Source organism: Dendropsophus ebraccatus, chromosome 5 (assembly GCF_027789765.1).
Source record: "Dendropsophus ebraccatus isolate aDenEbr1 chromosome 5, aDenEbr1.pat, whole genome shotgun sequence".
Classification (NCBI taxonomy): domain Eukaryota; kingdom Metazoa; phylum Chordata; class Amphibia; order Anura; family Hylidae; genus Dendropsophus; species Dendropsophus ebraccatus.
In genome coordinates, this window is record NC_091458.1 from 149,214,916 (window position 1) to 149,238,535 (window position 23,620).

The following is a 23,620-nucleotide window of genomic DNA, read 5'->3' on the forward strand; positions in this document are numbered from 1 at the left end:
TTCTATTACAGGAATTGGTAGGTTTGTCTGCAGCACATCCTGACTTGGGGCCAGTTCACACTGAGCAAACACTGCACAATCCTGAGGCGGAGCTCTCCTGTCCTGTCCGCTGCCGCCGCTCTCCGCTCAAAGAATGAACATGTTAGTTCTTCGAGCGGAGAGCGGCGGAAGCGGACAGGCGCACACTCTCCCATCCACTCAAAGCAGGACACTGAGCGTGGCGGGATTGTCTCCGCCGCGGAATTGCGCGATGTTTGCTCAGTGTGAACTGGCCCATACACTCTGAAGCTGCTGAAAATCCTCCCCCTCCCTTCTGAGACCCAGGTCACATGATCTGTCTCTGCTGTTGCCAAGAAAACTGTAAGATCTCATTTGTAACCCCACCCACCACTGACTTCACACAGTGATCACCAGGCCAAGGGCGGGAATTAACTGCCTCTCCTGAGTAGTATAGGGGAAAGGAGACCCTGTTGTTTCTTCTCTCTCTCTCAACTTTGTCTATGTAGATATAGATATATACTGTGTTAGTGTCTAAAGCAGAAGCAGATTGAGCCAGTGGTTGGCCGATACCTGGCAGTTGGTTCTGATGTACAATGCATGCTGGGAGATGTAGAAGCTAGAAGCCGTGTAGACAAATGGGAAAGGTGTCAAACAATCAGTGGGGGATCGTTGAGTGCACCTATATGCCTTTTTTTATCCAGGGATCCCTGGAGTTAACCTTTTTAATTTTTTTTTTTTTTAATCTGCTTTCTAACAAAGCTATACTTACTTGTATCCAGGTCCAGTCTCCTGAAGCTTTTTAGTCTTGTGCTGGTTGAAAAAAGTGCTGGTTGAAAAAATGCAGGAGACCAAATGCAGGAAGTTCCGGCCAGTACAGAGTGTCACAGCTCAATGACTGCCTTCTCTGTGAGCGCAGATGACCGGGACTCCCTGTGTTTCAGCTTCAGCAGACTGGACCTGGATGCAAGTAAGTATATTCTGTCTTCAGAAAATTATTTAGATTTGTAATTTGCTTCTATTTAAAATCTCCAGTCTTCCAGTACTAATCAGCTGCTGTATGCCCTGCAGAAAGTGGTGTATTTATTCCAGTCTGACACAGTGCTCTCTGCTGCCACCTCTGTCCATGTCAGGTTCTGTCCAGAGCAGTAGCAAATCCCCATAAAAAAACCTTTCCTGCTCTGGACAGTTCCTGACATTGCCAGAGGTGGCAGCAGAGAGCACTGTGTCAGACTAGAGAGAATGCACCACTTCCTGCAGGACATACAGCAGTTGGTTACGACTGGAAGACTTGAGTTTATTAAATAGAAGTCCTTTACAAATCTGTATAACCTTCTGACACCAGTTGATTTGAAAGAAAAAAAAAATCCCCCTTTAAACAAATATCTTATATCTGAGTATGCCATTAAAGATGCAAAAGCTTTTTTCTTCATATATTCCTTCTATAATCTACCTGGATAATGATTACATAGGCCTGACACCTGCAGCTCCCAACCTCCCATGTCTTGTATTCTGAATGTCGTCATCGGGACTTTGTATAGGTGCGTGCATTTACTATCCTCTTTAAAGTTTACTATTAACCAATATGAGCTAGTAAAGTCTGGAAAGAAAAGTTCCTATGACAGAATTTTTATGTTTTTTTTTTTGGTTTTCTTGTAAAAACCCCAAGTTAGAAACAGTCCTATAAAGCTGTATTCACACTATTTAAAAGCCAAAACCTGGATGAAACATCAACAGAAAAAAAAAATATAAATTTGCACACCTTCTGTTTTGTTAACCGGCATTACTTAAATCGCACAGATAACTTGCCGCCGATTCCGTGCGCGCTCCGCTTAACACCATTCTATGCTTGGGCGGATTCAGCCGTCAACCCAAAGAATTGACATGTCACCTCTTTGGGCGTATGACAGAATCCGCCTGATTACAGAATGGAGCCTGTAAGGGCCCTAAGCCTGTGTTCACACTGCATTTTTGCATTTTTTTTTTTTTTTTTTTTTGCAAAAAAAAGAAAAAAAAAATGAATGCATTTGTGTGAATCCATTTTGATCCGTTTTTCCATTGACTTCCATTATAAAAAAAAGGATGAAAAAGCTGATTGAAAAGGAACAGGTTTTTTTTTTAGCATACAAAAAAAAACCATGGTCAACCACATTTTTGATCCACATGGTGGATGCTTTTTGATCAGTTTTTTTTGGAAGTCAATTAAAAAAGCCAAGGAGGTTCCACAGTTAGCTTAGGTTCCACCCAATGTATGGGGTCACCTTACCGTGGTGGGATGGTGTACACTATTTCCATATGGTATGCCATAAGCCTCATTTTTTTTTTCCCCCCGTAGTTGCTTTCAGTGATTTTCATATCTGTTTTGGGTTCATATCTTGCCATCAGCAGTGAGTTGTTCCATTTTTTGTTTATCTGCAAAGTTCGTTGAAACAACTTTAGGGGGGCATTCACGCGTTTTAATCTTTGCATGTCAGAACAGTAGCACGAAGATTTAAACGGTTTGGGAGTTCCCGGCATCATAATGAATGATGATGCCGCTAACTCCAAACTACATTCCGTAGCATCGTCCGTATTTATGAACTGCACAGAACGTATGAATGCCCCCTCACTATTTAACTATTTTATGATAAAAAAAAAACCAGTCTGGTATGAATATTGTTTAAACAGAACATTTTTATTAAGAGTCATTGGTGTATAAAAACACATCAAGATAGGAGTCATTTAGTTTAATGGTATAACTGGGTATCAGCCCATGTAGGTTCTCGCAAAAAAAGTACAATTTCTGTTCAGTGCTTGTGACCTCTTTCACAACGAGGTATAGGAATGGTTATCAGCCATTGATGGTTGTTATAAACATCGACTGCTTTAAACTCTGAAATTCAGGTTTTCAATCCAAATTTATCAGCTTGACCAGATAAAGCAGATCAGGATCTTAATACATTTACATAATACATTCTCAGTACACAAATGACAGGATCGGGATGACACAATGTATGGTCCACCTCAAGGGACACTGAGAAGAACTTATACAAATACTAAATTCGGAATTTTACAATGTTTCCTTACATGTCAGACCTATACTGCCACTGGTAATGCACTATAAGCCCAGTTCCTGAGAAAATGGAGATTGGTGTTTTATATTAGCTTTTTAGACACATCTGGTGTTTGAGAACTGATGATAAAATCTTAAAGGGGAACAACAGTAATTTTTTTTTTTAAATCACCCAATGTCGTAATGTACTTCTATTTAAAAATATCAATCTTCCAGTACTTCTCATCTCCTGTATGTCCTGCAGGAAGTGGTGTATTCATTCCACTCTGACACAGTGCTCTCTGCTGCCATCTCTGTCCGAGACAGGAACTGTCCAGAGTAGTAGCAAATTCCCACAGAAAACCTTTTCTGATCATGACAGTTCCTGACATGGACAGAGGTGGCAGCAGAGAGCACTGTGCCAGACTGGAAAGAATTCACCACTTACGCTTGACATACAGCAGCTGATAAGTACTGGAAGTCTTGAGATTTTTAAATAGAAATAATTTACAAATCTATATAACTCTGACACTAGTTGCTTTCAAAGAGAAAAAAAAAAGTACCCCTTTAAGCAAATATCTTAAAGGGATAAAACAAGCATTGCATTTGCTCCAGGTCTCGGGTATGGATAAAGTGGAAGCAACACACTAAACCACAAAGGTGTAGCCCAGGCCACAATCTGGCAGAAAAATGCATTGTAAACGGATAGGGATGAGCACACTACAGGGGACATGTCCTTTAAACCATATTCTAACTAAAATGATGCCTGTGTGAGAAGTGGCAATGCGGATGAGACGGTGTGAGAAGTGTCAATGCGGATGAGACGGTGTGAGAAGTGTCAATGCCTTAAACTCAAAATGAAGCAAATGTTAGAGGATGAGACAAGTAGAAATGGCTAGCCATAAATAACAGATACCACATTATAGAGACAATCAAGAAGTATATACGCCGCTTGTTTATACCCCTTCAGGAAGCTTTCACGATGGGTTTCCGAACCTCGGATGTAGCAGTCTTTGGCACTGTAGTAGTAATAACTTAGCAAGTTAATAACAAATTCTGCATTGAAAATCCACAAAGGTTTTTAATACTGCTGCTGTAGCCTATTCAGTGCAAGAGGAAACAGGCAAGTCAAGGGTTGAGGTTGTTACGAAGACATTGGACTGAACAATACATTGGTGATACACAGCAGTGCCTGGTTATTAGGCTTTCTCGTAATGACGTGTGCTGACAACATCTCCCAGGGTAAGGGTCTGTTATAAGAGAGTAAAAGAACACTTATTAGTATAATTCTATTAACTACATAGATAAAGCATTGTGTAGTGCAAGAGCCATAGAGATGAGGCCACATTTTTTTCATGTTGGTGTTTCCTACCTCAGTATCTGCTCATTTTTTACTACTGAATACTAATGTTCATTTTTCTAAAAACTATACGTTCCAATATTCAGCATATTTTCTAAAGGTATTTTAAAGAGGAACTCTTGCTAAAATGATAAATTGGCTGTAGGCACGGGGGAACATAATAATGAAGCTCTACTTACCTGTCCCTGTGCCCCCGCAGAACCACGTCACAGGCTTACTGACCACCAGAACCAAATTCTTTCCAGGTTCCAGTGTCGCCACTGGACCCAGCTGATGAATTGCCCACTTAGCCAATCCCACCCTAGTCACTGAATAGACAATCCATCAGCTGGGTTGGAGCAGGAGATCCAGGAGCAGTCATGCAGTGCTCTGGGGGCACAGGGACTGGTAAGTACTGCCACTTTATTATGTTCCCCCCTGCCTGCAGGAGATTTCTCATTTTGACCGGTCTTCTCCTTTAAAGGGCTGGCTGCATGTATAGACACCGCCTAACCTACTAAAATACCAAGACCAAGATGCCACTTACCAAATGCTGCAAAAACAGAAAATATATATTTACAGTTTTTACATTGCCAAAAAAAATAATGCACCCAGACAGAGAAAGTGGACTGCTGCAAAATACAGCATGCAGTTGTGTCTGAGACAGACATGTGATTACAAGCGTGGTCTTATTAGACACTGGTTCTTGCCACGAGAGGGAGTAAAGATCCCCCTCCCCTTCCCCTATAAAATGGTTCTTGGAGGCTATTTTTGGTTGAAATGGTTGACTGCTAGACATAGAGCTGACTCAACAGGGCACTAGACGCTTCTTCCAACTGTACAGTTTTCCCCACTTAAAGGAGAAGTCCAGCAGGGACTTCTCCGGACTCTGCTCAGCCAGTAAGTGACTGAGGCAGGACTCCAGTGCAGTCACTGATTGGCTGATGGGGCATCAATTACCCGGGTCAGGCATTTTCATGACATCATCATAACTCTGGGGAAAATGCCTTCTGCACTGTTTGCAGATTAAGAAGCAGTCGCAGATGGCGGGAACTGGCTGGTGGTTTAAAAAATGGACTGCACCACCTTAGTGGTACATTCACTTTAAAGAGGTTATCCAGCGCTACAAAAACATGGCCACTTTTGCCCCACTCTTGTCTCCAGAGTGGGTGGGCTTTGAAACTCAGTTCCCCTGAAGTACATGGAGCTTAATTGCAAACCGCACCTGAACTGGAGACAAGAGTGGGGCAAAAGTGGCCATGTTTTTGTAGCGCTGGATAACCCCTTTAAAGCACAAGAAAAAAATTGCAAAGCAGGGTAAAGCAAGGAACCTGTCATTATGAAAATGCTACCTAGGCTATCGGCATCATGTTATAGAGCAGAAGGAGCTGATCGGATTGATATATATCTTTATGGGAAAAGATTCAGTATAGCTTGTAATTGATTGATTGAAATCTCCATGTTTCCATGCCAAAGAGTCCAGTCTATTGAGTGACTCCGCCCACTGGACTCCTTATCACAGAATGAGCAGGGATTCCAATCAACATGTTACAAGTTATACTGAATCTTTTCCCACAAAGATATATATCAATCTTCTCAGTTCTTCCTGCTCTATAACATGATGTCCATAGATTAGATGACTGGTTCCCTTTAATATAGACCAGTGAGTTTAGTTATTAATTGCGCTTGCAGCTTGGATGGCAACCAGTGTGGCATTGGGGGACATGTACTATAAAGGCCTATAAAAGCTTCAGGGGTGAGGATAATGTGCACTATAAAGAATAGGGAAGGGTGACCCTCCTATCCTCTTTGCACCACCTGCTCAACCTTCCACCCTTTATAGTGCACCCCCACCTTATTTCTGTTGTGCATTCTGCACAAAGGTTAAGTAACGCCGGGTGATTTGTACAGGTACTGTAGATAGGTAAACACACAGGAGTTTTATTTATGGCACTAGGAATTTAAAGTAACCTTGACACAAGGTTAAAAGGAACCTGTCACGTAGGCCACGCTGTCTTAGCTGAGAGCAGCAGAACATAGAACAGATAACAATTTTAGCATGCTGTTCCGTATGCTAAGATGTACTGTAGGTGAGGAGAACCAAGCAGCATGTGGCCATTTCTACCTCTGCCCCTACCTGACTGTGGATTGACACATATCTCCCAATTTTCTAAGAAAAAAAAAAAAATTCAAAAAGAAAAATGACTATAACTTGTAATGCTGCACTAATGTTCAGGATATTACAATATTACATTCTTCCTGTTAGAGTCTACAGTATTAAAATAAAAGTCCGGCGGGGAAGTAAAAAAATCATTATGAGCTGGGGGGGGGGGGGGGAGGAGAAATAAAAAAGGAGTTATAGTCACTTGTCACTTGCTGCGTCCTGCTCCTGGACCCCGCCAGCTGACGGATGCCCTGCTCAGCCAGTCAGTGACTGGGGCGGGACATCTCTGCAGTCACCCATTGGCTGAGCAGGCTAAATCCCAGCAGTCTGTGACATGGAACCCGGGTCGTGACGTACCCGGAACCAGGGAGAAGATGACAGCCGGCAGGGTCTGGGAACTCTGTGATGCAGCATAGCACAGGCACTGGGATTGGTAAGCATAGTGCCTTTATTTCCCTCCCACCCCCTGCCCATAATTCATTTTTAACTTCTCCTTTAATAGAGTGTTGCTGTACTCACCAAAACAAGTTTGTTGTCATCGACTTCCCTGACCAGCGTGGTCTCCTTCCCATCCCATTTCTGGACATGTTTTAGTTTCCCATCTTCCAAGGTTACCAGAGACTGAAAGACAAAATTACATTATACATGATCCAGGGCCTTTTACTACTGCCATGCACAGTGCTGGGTGTATGTATAAATCAAAGCCACCAAGTAGAGATGTGCTAATCTTGAGCATGCTCCGATCTGCCTGAACCCGATCATTTGCTATTTATTTCCATGTGGCTGCAGAAGTTGGATGCGGCCCTACACTCTCCTCAAACATGGGTTACATAATTTGTCAGTAAGGATATATGTTTATCACAAGCCATTAGTGAAATCTTGGCGTTGTTAACAAGGGTCTGCCTTACTTCACCTGTACTTCACTAACCCTTATGGTTGCCACCATGCATGTAATTTCTGGATGCAAAACACTACCAGGCTATGTTCACACAACGATTTTCAACAAACGTTATTTGGTACTCGTTTTGAGTACCAAATAACAGCTGTTGCTTAACATACTAGGGTGGCCGACATTGCCATGACAGCCATTGGTGCATTATGTGAGTTTAGGCTTAATGATGGCCGTGTTCAACACCCTATTGGGTGCGGCTATTATTAAAGGTCCATTGAATTTTGTTAAAATGACGGCCAAAGGACAGCCAAAAAAATAAAAAAACAATCTGTGTATGAACTACAAAGATTAACGGACGTTATTGAGAAAAAGACGTCTGTGTTTAAAGGACATGAACATTATTTGACGGCTGTGTCAAAAGACGTCCATTATCCAACACACCATGGGGGAGATTTATCAAACTGGTGTAAAGTAGAACTGTCCCAGTTGCCCCTAGCAACCAGATTCCACTTTTCTTTCCTCACAAATTCTTTGGAAAATGAAAGGTGGAATCTGATTGGTTGCTAGGCAACTAAGCCATCTCTACTTTACAACAGTTTGATAAATCTCCCTCTATGTGTAGGCGTCCATCATTCGGTTGACTTTAATGCAGATACTTATAATTTGGTAATAACAAACGTTATTTTAGATTTATTTAGCAGCCAGCTTTGCTAATTTTTTTACACAGTGTGAACATAGCCCAATAATAATCAAGGGTCAATTCAGGTCAGAACCAAATAATCTGAAGATAAACTCTAGATTAAACACTAATGTCCAGATATGTTTCTGAGGAAGCCAACAGGCACATTTTCCACCCATCGTGTAACAGATGACTGCAAAATAGTTTCCATTCCAGACCTCGGAGAAATCCATTTACTTCTTTCCAGAGCCTGTTATGTCACAGGATAAATATATACCTATCTTGGCACAACTTCCCACTTGTCTCTCTATAAAATGCTACACTGATATAGTGGTAGATTGAGCACAGAAGTCACTGTACAATATGCACATACACATACTAGCCACGTTATTATGCACAGTATCCGCAGTGGGCAGCACGGGTAGATCTTATTTCTAACACATTATGCCCCATACACTGTATACACTCTATACGGTAGTTATCCGCCATACTGTATGTCCCACTGTTGTTAGGCTCCTATACTGTAAGTTTTCATGTTGTTCTTCCCCCCATACTATATACCTCCTCCTGAAGGTCCCTCCCTTCTGTGGTTGTTCCCCCATACTGTATACCTCCCTCCCCCCTCTGCAGGTTGTCCCCATACTATATACCTCCCCCCCCTCTGTAGTTGTTCCCCCATATTGTATACATTCCCCCCCTGCAGGTTGTCCCTATACTATTTACCTCCCCCCCCCTCTGTAGTTGTTCCCCCATATTGTATACATCCCCCCTCTGCAGGTAGTCCCCATACTGTATACCTCCCCCCTCTGTAGGTAGTCCTCATGCTGTATACTTCCCTCCCCGCTCTGTAGTTGTTCCCCCATACTGTATACCTCCCTCCCCCCTCTGCAGGTTGTCCCCATACTATATACCTCCCCCTCTGTAGTTGTTCCCCTATACTGTATACCTCCCCCTCTGCAAGTAGTCCCCTATACTGTATACCCCATCCCCCCTCTGCAGGTAGTCCTCATACTGTATACCTCCCCCTCTGCAGGTAGTCCCCATACTGTAAACCTCCCCCTCTGCAGGTAGTCCCCTATACTGTATACCTCCCTCCCCTCTGCAGACAGTCCCCTATACTGTATTCCTCCCTCCCCCCTGCAGGTAGTCCCCATACTGTATACTTCCCCCTCTGTAGTTGTTCCCCCATACTGTATACTCACCTCCCCCCTTTGTAGTTCTTCCCTCATACAATATACATCCCCCTCTGCAATAAGGTAGTTGTTTATCCATACTGTATACAACCCATCTCTGCAGGTAGTCCCCCATACTATATATTTACATCCCTCCTCTGTAGTTGTTCCCCCATATTGTATACCTCCCCCTCTGTAGTTGTTCCCCCATACTGTATACCTCCCCCTCTGTAGTTGTTCCCCCATACTGTATACTCACATGCCCCCTCTGCAGTTTCCCTTATACTGTACACGTCCCCTTCTGTAATAAGGTATTTGTTTCTTCATACTGTATACAGGCTCGGACTGGGCCACCGGGGGGCCGGGGAAACCCCCGGTGGGCCCCGAGCTGGAGTGGGCCCCGCCCCCTGTCAGGGGACACAGGGCTGGAGACTGCAGCCATGTGGTCTCCAGCCAGCAAGCCCAGCCGGGGCCCCGTGCTCCCGGGGGGCCCACTCGGGTGCGGCACCTATCTTTTTAACTGGAAGCGATCGCAACAATCGCTTCCAGTTAAATGTAGTGTGCTGATTGAGAGCGCGAGAAGCCATAGGCTTCCCGCCCTGTCAATCACTCTTGTGACCGCAAGCAGCGTTTGCTTGCGATCACAAGAGTGTCAGTGTCACCTCCGCTCCCGCCCCCGACAGATCCGCAGCATCCTGGGGAAGTCCCGGGCAGCACGTCGCTTCTGAGTTCAGTGTGCGCTGCGGCGGCTGGGACTTCCGGCTGGGAGCGTGTACCGGAAGTCTCAGCCGCCGCGGCGCACACAGAGCTCAGAGGCGACGTGCTGCTTGCGACTTCAACAGGATGCGGCTGATCTGTCGTGAAGAGAGAAGAAGACACCCGCGACCGACGGGGGAGCGTGTTGTAAGGTGAGTTGTTTTTGTTTATTTTTAGGAGGACATCAGGAGAGGGCTATATGGGGGATGGACAACAGGAGGGGGCTATATTGGGGTGAACAACAGAAGGGGGGCTATATGGGGGATGGACAACAGGAGGGGGCTATATGGGGGATGGACAACAGAAGGGTGGGCTATATTGGGGTGAACAACAGAAGGGGGGCTATATGGGGGATGGACAACAGAAGGGGGGCTATATGGGGGATGGACAACAGAAGGGGGGCTATATGGGGGATGGACAACAGAAGGGGGAGCTATATTGGGGTGAACAACAGAAGGGGGGCTATATGGGGGATGGACAACAGAAGGGGGGCTATATGGGGGATGGACAACAGAAGGGGGGCTATATGGGGGATGGACAACAGAAGGGGGCTATATAGGGGGATGGACAACAGAAGGGGGCTATATGGGGGATGGACAACAGAAGGGGGGCTATATGGGGGATGGACAACAGGAGGGGGCTATATAGGGGGTGGACAACAGAAGGGGGCTATATGGGGGATAGACAACGAAAGGGGGCTGTATAGGGGGATGGACAACAGACGGGGGCTATATAGGGGGGTGAAAAACAAGGGGGCTATATAGGAGGTGAACAACAGAAGGGGGCTATATGGGGGATGGACAACGAAAGGGGGCTGTATAGGGGGATGGACAACAGACGGGGGCTATATGGGGGATGGACAACGAAAGGGGGCTGTATAGGGGGATGGACAACAGACGGGGGCTATATAGGGGGGTGAAAAACAAGGGGGCTATATAGGAGGTGAACAACAGAAGGGGCATATATGGGGGATAGACAACGAAAGGGGGCTGTATAGGGGGATGGACAACAGACGGGGGCTATATAGGGGGGTGAAAAACAAGGGGGCTATATAGGAGGTGAACAACAGAAGGGGGCTATATGGGGGATAGACAACGAAAGGGGGCTGTATAGGGGGATGGACAACAGACGGGGGCTATATGGGGGATAGACAACGAAAGGGGGCTGTATAGGGGGATGGACAACAGACAGGGGCTATATAGGGGGGTGAAAAACAGAAGGGGGCTATATAGGGGGATGGACAACAGACGGGGGCTATATAGGGGGGTGAAAAACAGAAGGGGGCTATATAGGGGGTGAACAACAGAAGGGGGCTATATGGGGGATTAACAACAGAAGGGGGAGCTATATGGGGGATTAACAACAGAAGGGGGGCTATATGGGGGATGGACAACAGGAGGGGGCTATATGGGGGATGGACAACAGAAGGGGGCTATATAGGGGGTGGACAACAGGAGGGGGCTATATGAGGGATAGACAACGAAAGGGGGCTGTATAGGGGGATGGACAACAGACGGGGGCTATATAGGGGGGTGAAAAACAAGGGGGCTATATAGGAGGTGAACAACAGAAGGGGGCTATATGGGGGATAGACAACGAAAGGGGGCTGTATAGGGGGATGGACAACAGACGGGGGCTATATGGGGGATAGACAACGAAAGGGGGCTGTATAGGGGGATGGACAACAGACAGGGGCTATATAGGGGGGTGAAAAACAGAAGGGGGCTATATAGGGGGATGGACAACAGACGGGGGCTATATAGGGGGGTGAAAAACAGAAGGGGGCTATATAGGGGGTGAACAACAGAAGGGGGCTATATGGGGGATTAACAACAGAAGGGGGAGCTATATGGGGGATTAACAACAGAAGGGGGGCTATATGGTGGATGGACAACAGGAGGGGGCTATATGGGGGATGGACAACAGAAGGGGGCTATATAGGGGGTGGACAACAGGAGGGGGCTATATGAGGGATAGACAACGAAAGGGGGCTGTATAGGGGGATGGACAACAGACGGGGGCTATATAGGGGGGTGAAAAACAAGGGGGCTATATAGGAGGTGAACAACAGAAGGGGGCTATATGGGGGATTAACAACAGGAGGGGGGCTATATAGAGGGATTAACAACAGAAGGGGGCTATATGGGGGATTAACAACAGAAGGGGGCTATATAGAGGGATTAACAACAGAAGGGGGCTATATGGGGGATTAACAACAGAAGGGGGGCTATATAGAGGGATTAAAAACAGAAGGGGGCTATTTAGGGGGGTGAACAACAGAAGGGGGCTATATAGGGGGGTGAACAACAGAAGGGGGCTATATAGGGGGTGAACAACAGAAGGGGGCTATATAGGGGGTGAACAACAGAAGGGGGCTAAATGGGGGGGCAACAGAAGGGGGCTAAATAGGGGGGTGAACAACAGAAGGGGGCTATATAGGGGGATGGACAACAGAAGGGGGCTATATAGGGGGATGGACAACAGAAGGGGGCTATATAGGGGGATGGACAACAGAAGGGGGCTATATAGGGGGATGGACAACAGAAGGGGGCTATATAGGGGGGTAAACAACAGAAGGGGCTATATAGGGGGGTGAATAACAGAAGGGGGCTATATAGGGGGATGGACAACAGAAGGGGGCTAAATAGGGGTGTGAATAACAGAAGGGGGCTATATAGGGAGGTGAACAACAGAAGGGGGCTATATAGGGGGGGTGAACAACAAAAGGGGGCTGTTTTGGGGCGATGGACAACATAAGGGGGCTGTATAGGAGGATGGACAACATAAGGGGCTGTATAGGGGGATTGACAACAGAAGGGGGCTATATAGGGGGATGGACAACATAAGGGGGCTGTATAGGGGGATGGACAACAAAAGGGGGCTATCTACAGTATATGCGGGATGGATAACACAGGGGAACCATTTATAAGGGGGACAACATAGGGGAGCCATTTATAGGTGAGACAACACAGGGGGGATGTATATAATAGGGCATGCACAGAGGGGGTCATATACTATTGGGCAGTGATAGGGAACCTTGGCTCTCCAGCTAATGCAAAACTAAAGCTTTAGCTGTGGCTGTCCAGGCTTGATGGGAGTTGTAGTTTTGCAACAGCTGGAGGGCCAAGGTTCCCTACCCCTTGTATAGGGGATGCACAGAGGTTGTCATCTACTATAGGGGGACTGCGCATAGGGGGATTTCTACTATAGTAGATGCACATGGGGCCATCTATATGGAAGACTGAACAAGGGACCAGTAAAGGGGCCAATACAGATGTGCAGTGTGTAGAGAGATGAGGATGGTGCCAGAGTGTGAAGCCTAATATGTCTGTCTGGCAGATTCTGTGGATTCGTGGCTCGGAGAAGTTCTAATGGCCCAGGGCAGATGGAGAAGAAAATGAAAAGCGAAGAACTCCGATCAGAGAAGACGTCTCCTGTGAGTCACCTGATGTAACTGCAGTGTAATGTATATGGTGTATAGAGCCTGTGTAGAGCTGGGTCTGCCTCTATATGACTGTATGAGGTGATAGTGGTCTGTGTACAGAGGATTTTATTCAGTAGCAGTGGTGACGGTGTAAGTCAGTATGTGGTGGTACTAGTCAGTAGTAGCGGCGGTAATATTTCCCCCTTGTATACTGGTAATATTGGTCATAGTATACAGGATTTGGTCAGCACCAGTATAGCGGTAATATGTATGGTGATACTATTTCCTCCTATATACTGGTATTATTGGTAATATCAGTCTTGGTATACAGGATCTGGTCAGTAACAGTATGGCGGTAATATGTGTGGGGATATTTGCTCTTTATATACTGGTGTTATTGGTAGCTGTATGACTTTTGTATCTAAGTATAAAGTGTTATCATGCAAAGAAACCTGTCTTATAGCCAATTGCACAGGGCAATTATAGGTAACAAAAGCTCCTAGGAAGCCCCATGTAAAAGTGTCAGAGATCAGCTGACGCGCAAATGCCCGCTAGTCGGCTGATTTGATCTTTTGTGCAGCTGTATAAATCATTGTTGTTGGCCGCACATCTCGGTGTATTCCTGCCCTGCTGATTAGCAATCGTTTGCAGCCCTATGCTGCCCCATATCACACCGTGTTAATGGACCCTTATTAATGTTACCATAGATAAGTATAGTGGCTGAAGGGTGGGCCCCATGAATGATTTCCCCTGGTGGGCCCAAGCACTCCAGTCCGACACTGACTGTATACATCCCCCTCTGCTGGTAGTCCCCATACTGTATACATCCCTCCCCCTCTGCAGGTAATCCCCATACTGTATACATTCCCTCTTCTCTGCAACTCTTCCCCCGTGCATCTCCCCCCCCTGTAGTTGTCCCATGTCGCACGTCTGGTAGCCCATGGCTCATTTTGGCGGTGAGCATGTTGGTACGCCCGATCCACCTTTGTAGCCAACATTCGCTTCCCGCATCAATGGCACATGGTGCACTGCAGTTTCCACATTGCTTATTCACAGTGGTGCCATTTTGGATATGTGTGCACAAAGTATTACACATCTTATATACCCACCAAACCAACTAACGACACACGACTTCCTTCATGAGCTACCCACTGCTGACATCAAAAGTGGGAACTGGTCGCAATAATGTGACCAACTGAGTAGTTACCTAAACGGTCACCAACTTGGACACCTTTGCTTATATACTAGGGGACTGTATTTATAGCAGTGTTCTAATATACCTATTACCGAAATAATCCTTTTACAGACAGGAGCATTGGATTGTAGACATAGGAAATCAATATGCTGCCTTTTCCATTGCTGTCAACTGGATGTATATATCATTGATGGAACATAATAGCGTCTTTATTTTTTTTACCCGCTGTGTTATAAACCCAAACAGGACCAATGGTACTTAAAGAGAATCTGTCACTAGGTTTATGCTGCCTTAAATGAAGACAGCATAAAATAGTGACAAAATGCTGAACAGATCAGTGTATTGCTTATATCATTCTGTTCAGCCGTTCTCCTAATATACACACGCCTTCCCCTGCCCTCCAGCTGCTGATTTAGAGCTGACTGCCAATTAGCAGCTGGTGGGCGGAGTTTTCTGCTCATGAATATTCAGGACTACTGAGCTCATGCACTTAATGGAGAGGACTACTTATTTTAGTTTATGCTACACTTAGATAGGAAGCAGGAGTGTGACGCTGGATCACTGGACCAGGTAGAACCCCTCAGAGTGGATCAGCACAGATGTGATAGAATTCCAGGGTACAGTCATGATCAGGGACCACAAAGTAGTTAGACCAAACAATACATTTTTTAGCAACACGTTTCGGCCCATTAGCTATAACAGGCCTTTCGGAAGCAACTTTTAATATGTCACTGCCCAGATGCAGAGCATACCAAACCTCCTACATCATCTTCAGTCCCCGGCTAAATGACCCCGCTTTTCTTCAGCATCTAATTCTGCTGTGTAAATGGGGTGCAAGGCTTAGAAAACAACGTTGAGGCCAGTGAGCAGTGCTTCTCAAACTGCACGATGAATCCCAATGTGTAGGCACCAATAATGCATGCAGACTTTATTTTATAGAGGTGAACATGTGCTGATCACCAAATCAGATTTAAGGGCATAACTGGCTACTCTTGTGGTTATGTTAAAGGGAAACTCACAGCACGGATATATGCTTATATCTGTGCGGCTGATCATTTGAGCAGTGCATACTCACCCTCCGTGCTGCTCTGTGATCCGGGGTCTTTATGAAAAACAATCTTTATTCCTGGGATGACAGTGTCATAGAGACATGACTGTGAAACTGTCTGCACCCACTCCGCACAGCCTAAGGGTCCTATTCCACGGGCCGAGGAGGGCCCGATCAACGATGTAAACGAGCGGCGATCTGCTAGATCGCCGCTCGTTTATTGGGCCTATTCCACGGCCCGATGATCGTTGAGCGAGAGCTGCAAAGACATCGTTACCGATGTCCTTGCAGAACCATACATTACCTGCAGGTCTTGTTCTCCGCGCTGTCTTCCTCCCCGGGTCCCGCGCGCTCTATCTTCCGAATAGCCGGTCATTCAGAAGATAGAGCGTGCGGGACCCTGGGATAAAGACAGCGCGGAGAAGAAGACCTGCAGGTAATGTATGATTCTACGCTTCTGAAATCGGCGGTTGCCCACCGCGCACCGCTATTCAACCGTAGCGATGTGCGGTGGGGGAACGATGATTTTAGGTCTGGCCCTAAATGAACGATCAGCCGATGAAACGATCATCAGCTAATCGTTCTTCCTATTTTACCGAAAGATAATCGGCCGAATCGGGCCAAATGGGGCCGATCCGGCCGATTATCGTTACTGTGGAATAGGGCCATAAGCCCAACTGCTCTCCATCCGATGCTGTAGCTTTAGGCTGCTGCCAGCCTCCTTTGGCTGTCAGTCATTCTGGAGGTAGTGGGGCGGTAACCTGAAGCCACAGCATTGGAGGGAGACACACCTCCATGACACTGTCAGCCCGGGAATAAAGATTGTTTTTCATGAAGACCCCAGATCACAGAGTGGCACGGACGGTAAATATGCTCTGATAGTGTGATCAGTAATGGGAAACTGACAGCACGCATAGATACATATACTGGGTATAAGACACAATATAAATGTAGATGGGGCAATCTTTGTAATTTTGGCATTGACTTAGTCTACTGGTGGGGCTCAGGCATCTCCATGTTCTTGCTAGTAAGGCCTCATACACACGTTCTGTGTATGGTTCAGTGCACTGTACAGTAACGTGAAGATTTAAACAATTTCAGAGCTCCCAGTATCATAATGATACATGATGCCAGGAATTCCGATAATTCGTTCTGCAGCACACCGTCCGTATGTACAGACCGTGTACGAAACATGAGCATGAGGCCTAATGCTCCAGAAGAAATAACTCCGTAGACTCTGTATTGGAGGACAGGTAGTACAACAACCTTACCTTAACCTTCCGATCGTCTGCGGTGGTCTCATCAAATTCCTCGTTCAACTTAAACTTAACTTCGGTGTTCTTGAAAGTGCTTTGTGTCTGCAGCACAATGAGGTCCCCCTCTAAGCTGATTATAGTTGTGGGTTTGGTAACATTTGCAATTTGTCGAGTGGCGAAGCCGACACCTGTCAAGATAAACGACAATCAAAGAAGAATCCGTTTGCAGCGCAATTGACGCAGGTTTGTATGGAGATCAGTAATATTTTGCCATGATTGGATTTACCCTCATGCTTCAGGCCATTTTTACACAACCTTCACGACAAGGTCAGAGCAGTGAAATAAGGTTGGTCATTTAGTGCATGTGATTCTCCTGGCAAGCCTGTGTTGTGCGTTCTTGGCAAGGACATAGGTCAAATGAAAGATCTTTAATACAAGTGGTTCACATATAGTCCTGACCGTAGCCGAATTATTAAATATATATCTATACTTCTGTAAAATGTTCAAACTTAGAGAGGGAAAATATCTTTACAGCAACCACAGTCCAGTTTCTTAAGCTAACAGACATAATCATTGTGTGCATAGTACTATACAATGTGGTACCATGCAATTTCCTAGGGTGCCAGCTGTGCGGTGGGTAAGAATCAAGTCATTTATTTTCTGTGCTGTCTCTGAATACGTTCACTCTTTAAGGCCTACACAGTGTGTGCTGCATAAGGAACGCTCCCCTCCCCCCTCCAACCGCTGGACATATGTTAACAAAGCACAATTGTCAAGTGACATTGAAGAAGGGGTCTGTAGAATAAATAACCCTTTCTCTCCCACTGAAGTCCCATGCATGAACCTGAGCCTATCCATCCACTGATATAGGAATTATGCAAAATACATGAGCCCAGACAAGGATCTCTTTTACTATGGATTTCCTTTTACTATAAGCATAATATAATGGTGATGGAATACGGATGAAAAAACAGACACATTTGTGTGCATTCATTTGGATCACTTTTTTGAATTGGCTTCCATTATTAAACAAATAAATAAAACGGAGCAAAGTGCATCTGTTTTTTTTTTTTTTTTTTTTTTAAGCATACACAAAAACATGGTTGACCAGGTTTTTGTGTACGCTAAAAAAAAAACACCCGTTTTGATCTCTTTTTTTATAATGAAAGTCAATGGAAAAATGGATCCAAACGGACGCAAATGCATCAGTTTTTTCATCCATTTTTTCCATTAAACAGACAGCAAAAACGCAGTGTGAATCTAATATAACTCTTGTGGAGCTGCCGTAATAGCCCTTTTCCGTATGTAGGTGGGTGATGCCATACCAACCCTTTCCCGGTCCTATATAGCCTCCTTAGCATAGCGTAAACTAAGGAGAGTATCAACATTTACATTTATCCCTGGATTTTTCCAATATGGTGCAAGTGAACATCTGTTTTTGTCCCTAATAATAATAATCTGCTTTTGTCCCTAATTTCCACTAAGTAATAGCTTTAGATGATGTTTTCTGCACTTAAAGGGGAACTTCGGTGAAACTTTTTTCTTTTAAATCATCTGGTATCAAAAAGTTATATAGATTTGTCATTTACTTCTATTTAGAAATCTTCCAGTACTTATCAGCTGCTGTATGTCTAGCAGAAAGTGGTGTATTCTTTCCAGTCTGACACAGTGCTCTCTGCTGCCACCTCTGTCCATGTCAGAAACTGTCCACAGCAGGAGAGGTTTCTATGGAAATTTACTACTGCTCTGGACAGTTCCTGACATGGACAGAGGTGGCAGCAGAGAGAACTGTGTCAGACTGGAAAGAATATACCACTTCCTGCAGGACATACAGCAGCTGATAAGTTCTGGAAGACTTGAGATTTTGAAACAGAAACAAATTACAAATCTATATAACTTTCTGGCACCAGTTGAAAACATTATTTTCATCCGCAGCACCCCTTTCATCTAGTTAAGGGGGACTTACAGATCGGCTTCCATTTTACCAGAGCAATAATAGAAATTAAATCTGAGCTGTGATTGGTGGCTACATCTAAGCGACTCTTACCAAAAGATGGTGTGATAAATCTCCTTCTGTGTTTTCCTGTTTTCATTAAAAAAATCAAACAGGCTGCTAAAGTTCTGTAGCTCCTAGGGACTGCTGTTTTATATCTAGCGTTGCCTATGTGTATTTAGTAATATGTTATATCGGCACAGTACAATACAAAGTCAATAGAGAGTATTAGTCCTTTTTGGTAACTAAATCCATGTGCCTGAAGGAAGGTCAGAGACACGGCTGTAAGTGTATTGTATGTATACACAGTAACTGCTTTATGTGTCCTCACATGTTAGCCTAAGGTCACAGTAATGAAGTGGCAGCTCAGTGGAGTGTGAAAAACTAGTCAGGGTCACTGCGTACAACGAATGGATCCGAAGTGTCAACTGTGGATGTGCCGACCGGCGCCTCACCCCAAATTACTGGCGCCATATTTCTCCTCTATGTGATATGTGCATCATGTATAATCCATGTTTTACAACTGTATATAAAGTGCAGGAGCTGCCGCATGTTATATCTGCGTTACTTCTATTCTACAGGTGTAGAAATTGGAATAGGCACTCCTCTGATATAACATGCATAAAGCCGTCCAGCACGAGAGGAGGCAGGGGCTTTACGCTACGGTGAGCTGATGTTTTCTAGTTGTGACCCCCTGACCGGGCTCGGGGGCTACATGTAACTCGGGATCTCCTGTGGGGTCTGCCATAGTAATGAGGGAACTCACATAGTAACCACTGAAGAGTGCCAGGGTGGAGGAGACAACGTCATTAATTTTTCTTTCTCCATATTTAGTTGGACTAAGCTGGATGTTGTTCAGGGGTACAAGGATGGCACCCTATGTATTAGTGGCTGAACAGCGAGGTTGTTTCAGTATTACTGGCTAGTATATCAGCCATCAGGCCACCATGTGTCCAGGACATTATGAAACGCGTTGTTCTCATGACATTATTGATGTTATCCTTTATGGATATAATGTGCCATACATGTGCTCCCTTTGCCATACATGTGTCACTATGAGCTATACATATGCCCCGATGTGCCATACATACATGTGCCCCCATATACCCTACATGTGCCCCCTTGTGCCATACATACATGTGCCCCATGTGCCATACATACATGTGCCCCCATGTACCATACATACATGTGCCCCATTGTGCTATACATACATGTGCCCCCATGTACCATACATACATGTGCCCCATTGTGCTATACATACATGTGCCCCCATATAACCTACATGTGCCCCCTTGTGCCATACATACATGTGCCCCCATGTACCATACATACATGTGCCCCGATGTGCCATACATACATGTGCCCCCATATACCCTACATGTGCCCCCATGTGCAATACATACATGTGCCCCATTGTGCTATACATACATGTGCCCCTTTGTGCCATACATACATGTGCCCCTATGTGCCATACATACATGTGCCCCATTGTGCTATACATACATGTGCCCCATATACCCTACATGTGCTCCCATGTGCAATACATACATGTGCCCCCATGTACCATACATACATGTGCCCCATTGTGCTATACATACATGTGCCCCCATGTGCCCCATTGTGCCATACATACATGTGCCCCATGTGTCATACATACATGTGTCCCCTTGTGCCATACATACATGTGCCCCCTTGTGCCATACATACATGTGCCCCCATGTACCATACATACATGTGCCCCATTGTGCTACATACATGTGCCCCCATGTGTCATACATAAATGTGTCCCCATGTGCCATACATACACGTGTCCCCTTGTGCCATACATACATGTGCCCCCATGTGCCATACATACATGTGCCCCCATGTGCCATACATACATGTGCCCCCATGTGCCATACATACACGTGCCGCCATGTGCCATACATACACGTGCCCCCATGTGCCATACACACACACGTGCCCCCATGTGCCATACATACATACATGTGCCCCCATGTGCCATACATACACGTGCCCCCATGTGCCATACACACACACGTGCCCCCATGTGCCATACATACATACATGTGCCCCCATGTGTCTTACATACAAGTACCCCCATGTGCCATACACACACACGTGCCCCCACGGCCATACACACACGTGCCCCCATGTGCCATACACACACGTGCCCCCATGTGCCATACACACACACGTGCCCCCATGTGCCATACATACATACATGTGTCCCCCCTCCCAGTGTGTGATATAACCCTAATGATGGCAGCTTCTATTATACACTCACTGGAATAATACAGGACTAACCTCCACCTTATTATATACCCCCCACCCCAGTGCAGAGACACTTCTCCACCCATCCCTACCCTGTACTGGCACCAGCCTCACCCACTCTCCCCATCCATCCTCCCTCAGAGGCATCTCATGCATATACAGCATCTTCTTTAGCACAATATATATTTATACATATACATAGTTTTATTTTTCCTGCCCTCATACTCACCAAGTCCTTTCATGTATTCATCGAAGTTCTTGCTCTCCACCATGCGCCAGGTCCCTACAAATGTGTCCACCATGATGAAAGATGCAAATGTGAAGCCGCAGAGATGATTGTGCCGGAGCTCCGCCGCTCTATATATAGCCTCGTCTGCGATCACGTGGTGGCTGCGCACTGATACTTCACAGCCCCGCCCACCGCATCAGGCGACAGGTTACCGCCGTTCATCATCAGGAGTGATGGGGTGTCTGTGGTTACAGGCGCTGTGTGGAGGCTGGTGTGAGGGGCGACGCGGACCCGGGCGTGTATTGTGGTTTAAAGGGCAGAAATAAGGGCACAGCACTGGGTACCCGGGTGTGTATTGTGTGAGGGGCAGCAATAAGGGCACAACGCTGGGTACCCGGGTGTGTATTGTGTGAGGGGCAGCAATAAGGGTACAGCGCTGGGTACCCGGGTGTGTATTGTGTGAGGGGCAGCAATAAGGGTACAGCGCTGGGTACCCGGGTGTGTATTGTGGTGTGAGGGGCAGCAATAAGGGCACAACGCTGGGTACCCGGGTGTGTATTGTATGAGGGGCAGCAATAAGGGCACAGTGCTGGGTACCCGGGTGTGTATTGTGTGAGGGGCAGCAATAAGGGCACTGGGTACCCGGGTGTGTATTGTGTGAGGGCAGCAATAAGGGTACAGCGCTGGGTACCCGGGTGTGTATTGTGGTTTAAAGGGCAGAAATAAGGGCACAGCGCTGGGTACCCGGGTGTGTATTGTGTGAGGGGCAGCAATAAGGGTACAGCACTGAGTACCCGGGTGTGTATTGTATGAGGGGCAGCAATAAGGGCACTGGGTACCCGGGTGTGTATTGTATGAGGGCAGCAATAAGGGCACTGGGTACCCGGGTGTGTATTGTATGAGGGCAGCAATAAGGGCACTGCACTGGGTACCCGGGTGTGTATTGTGTGAGGGGTTAATAAGGGTACAGCGCTGAGTACCCGGGTGTGTATTGTGGTGTGAGGGGCAGCAATAAGGGCACTGGGTACCCGGGTGTGTATTGTGGTGTGAGGGGCAGCAATAAGGGCACAGGGTACCCGGGTGTGTATTGTGTGAGGGGCAGCAATAAGGGCACAGCGCTGGGTACCCAGGTGTGCTGCACTGTATGCAGTCTGGTGTTCGTGGCAGCAATACATAGTGGGTACTCGGGTGTGTATTGTGGTGTGAGGGACAGCAATAAAGGCACTGCACTGGGTACCTGGGTGTGTAATGTGTGAGGGGCAGCAATAAGGGCACTGTACTGGGTTACCCCGGTGTGTACTGTGGTGTGAGGGGCAGCAATAAGGGCACTGCACTGGGTACCCTGATGTGCTGACCTTTGTAAGCTGAAAGAGTTGGATAGTAGAGATGAGCGAATAGTTCTCTAACGAGTAGGTATTAGAATGAATACTACGCTATTCGAAATACTTGTTTTCAATGGAGCATCCGTCCGAATACTCAGTAAAAATTGGATTCCCCTCCCACCTTCCCTGGCGCCATTTTTGGACCAATAACTATGCGGGCGGGGGGGGGGGGGTGTTAGAGGCCTAGGAGCACTCTGACATTGCGAGAACAGCATCTACATTCATTGGCTGGCTTATTCATGTGACCCCCAAAGTACAAAAACTTGGGACTTCCTGCTCGTTGTCAGATGCCATGTTGGACCTAGACAGGGAGAGGCTGCTGCAGGGAAAGGGAAGTTTTAGCTGATTTTAGTCAGGAAAGACCCCACAAGCCCTTGTTAGGGCTACTAGAACAGGGTTTCTCAACCTGCGGTACGCGTACCCCAGGGGGTACTGGCCGCAGGTTGAGGGGGTACTCGGGAAAGGGGGGAAAAATAAACTTTTTTATTTATTGCCGGGACACTGCTACCCACCCAGCAGTGTCCCGACACCTATCCCCACGGCCGCTATGACCTTCCTCCTTCCAGCAGCAGCAGCTCACGCGCGTTACCGGCATACTTGTGTGTGTGGGTGATGCTGCTGTGGGAAGGAGAGAGGTCAGGGCCGTTCCTATGAGCCAGTGAAACCCCCGGACCCCGCTCAGACACGATAGTACCCTGACTTCCCTTCCCTCCCGGCCCGCACTCTGATGATAGCGGCAGCCCGCCCTCCCCCTGGCTCAGCATCGATTGATCCAGGGATGGAGAGCGC

At 46.4% G+C, this 23,620-nt stretch overlaps 1 protein-coding gene across 1 annotated transcript; it reads right to left on the reverse strand.

Moving 5' to 3' along the window:
* Positions 1–2,650: 2,650 nt before the first annotated feature.
* Positions 2,651–21,577, reverse strand: FABP3 (fatty acid binding protein 3). The gene is made up of 4 exons (XM_069972625.1): positions 21,450–21,577; positions 16,969–17,141; positions 7,051–7,152; positions 2,651–4,278 (listed from the first exon to the last, which is right to left on the reverse strand). The coding sequence occupies exons 1-4, from the start codon at positions 21,520–21,522 to the stop codon at positions 4,228–4,230; spliced, it is 399 nt and encodes a 132-aa protein (XP_069828726.1). The 5' UTR covers positions 21,523–21,577; the 3' UTR covers positions 2,651–4,227.
* Positions 21,578–23,620: the final 2,043 nt, after the last annotated feature.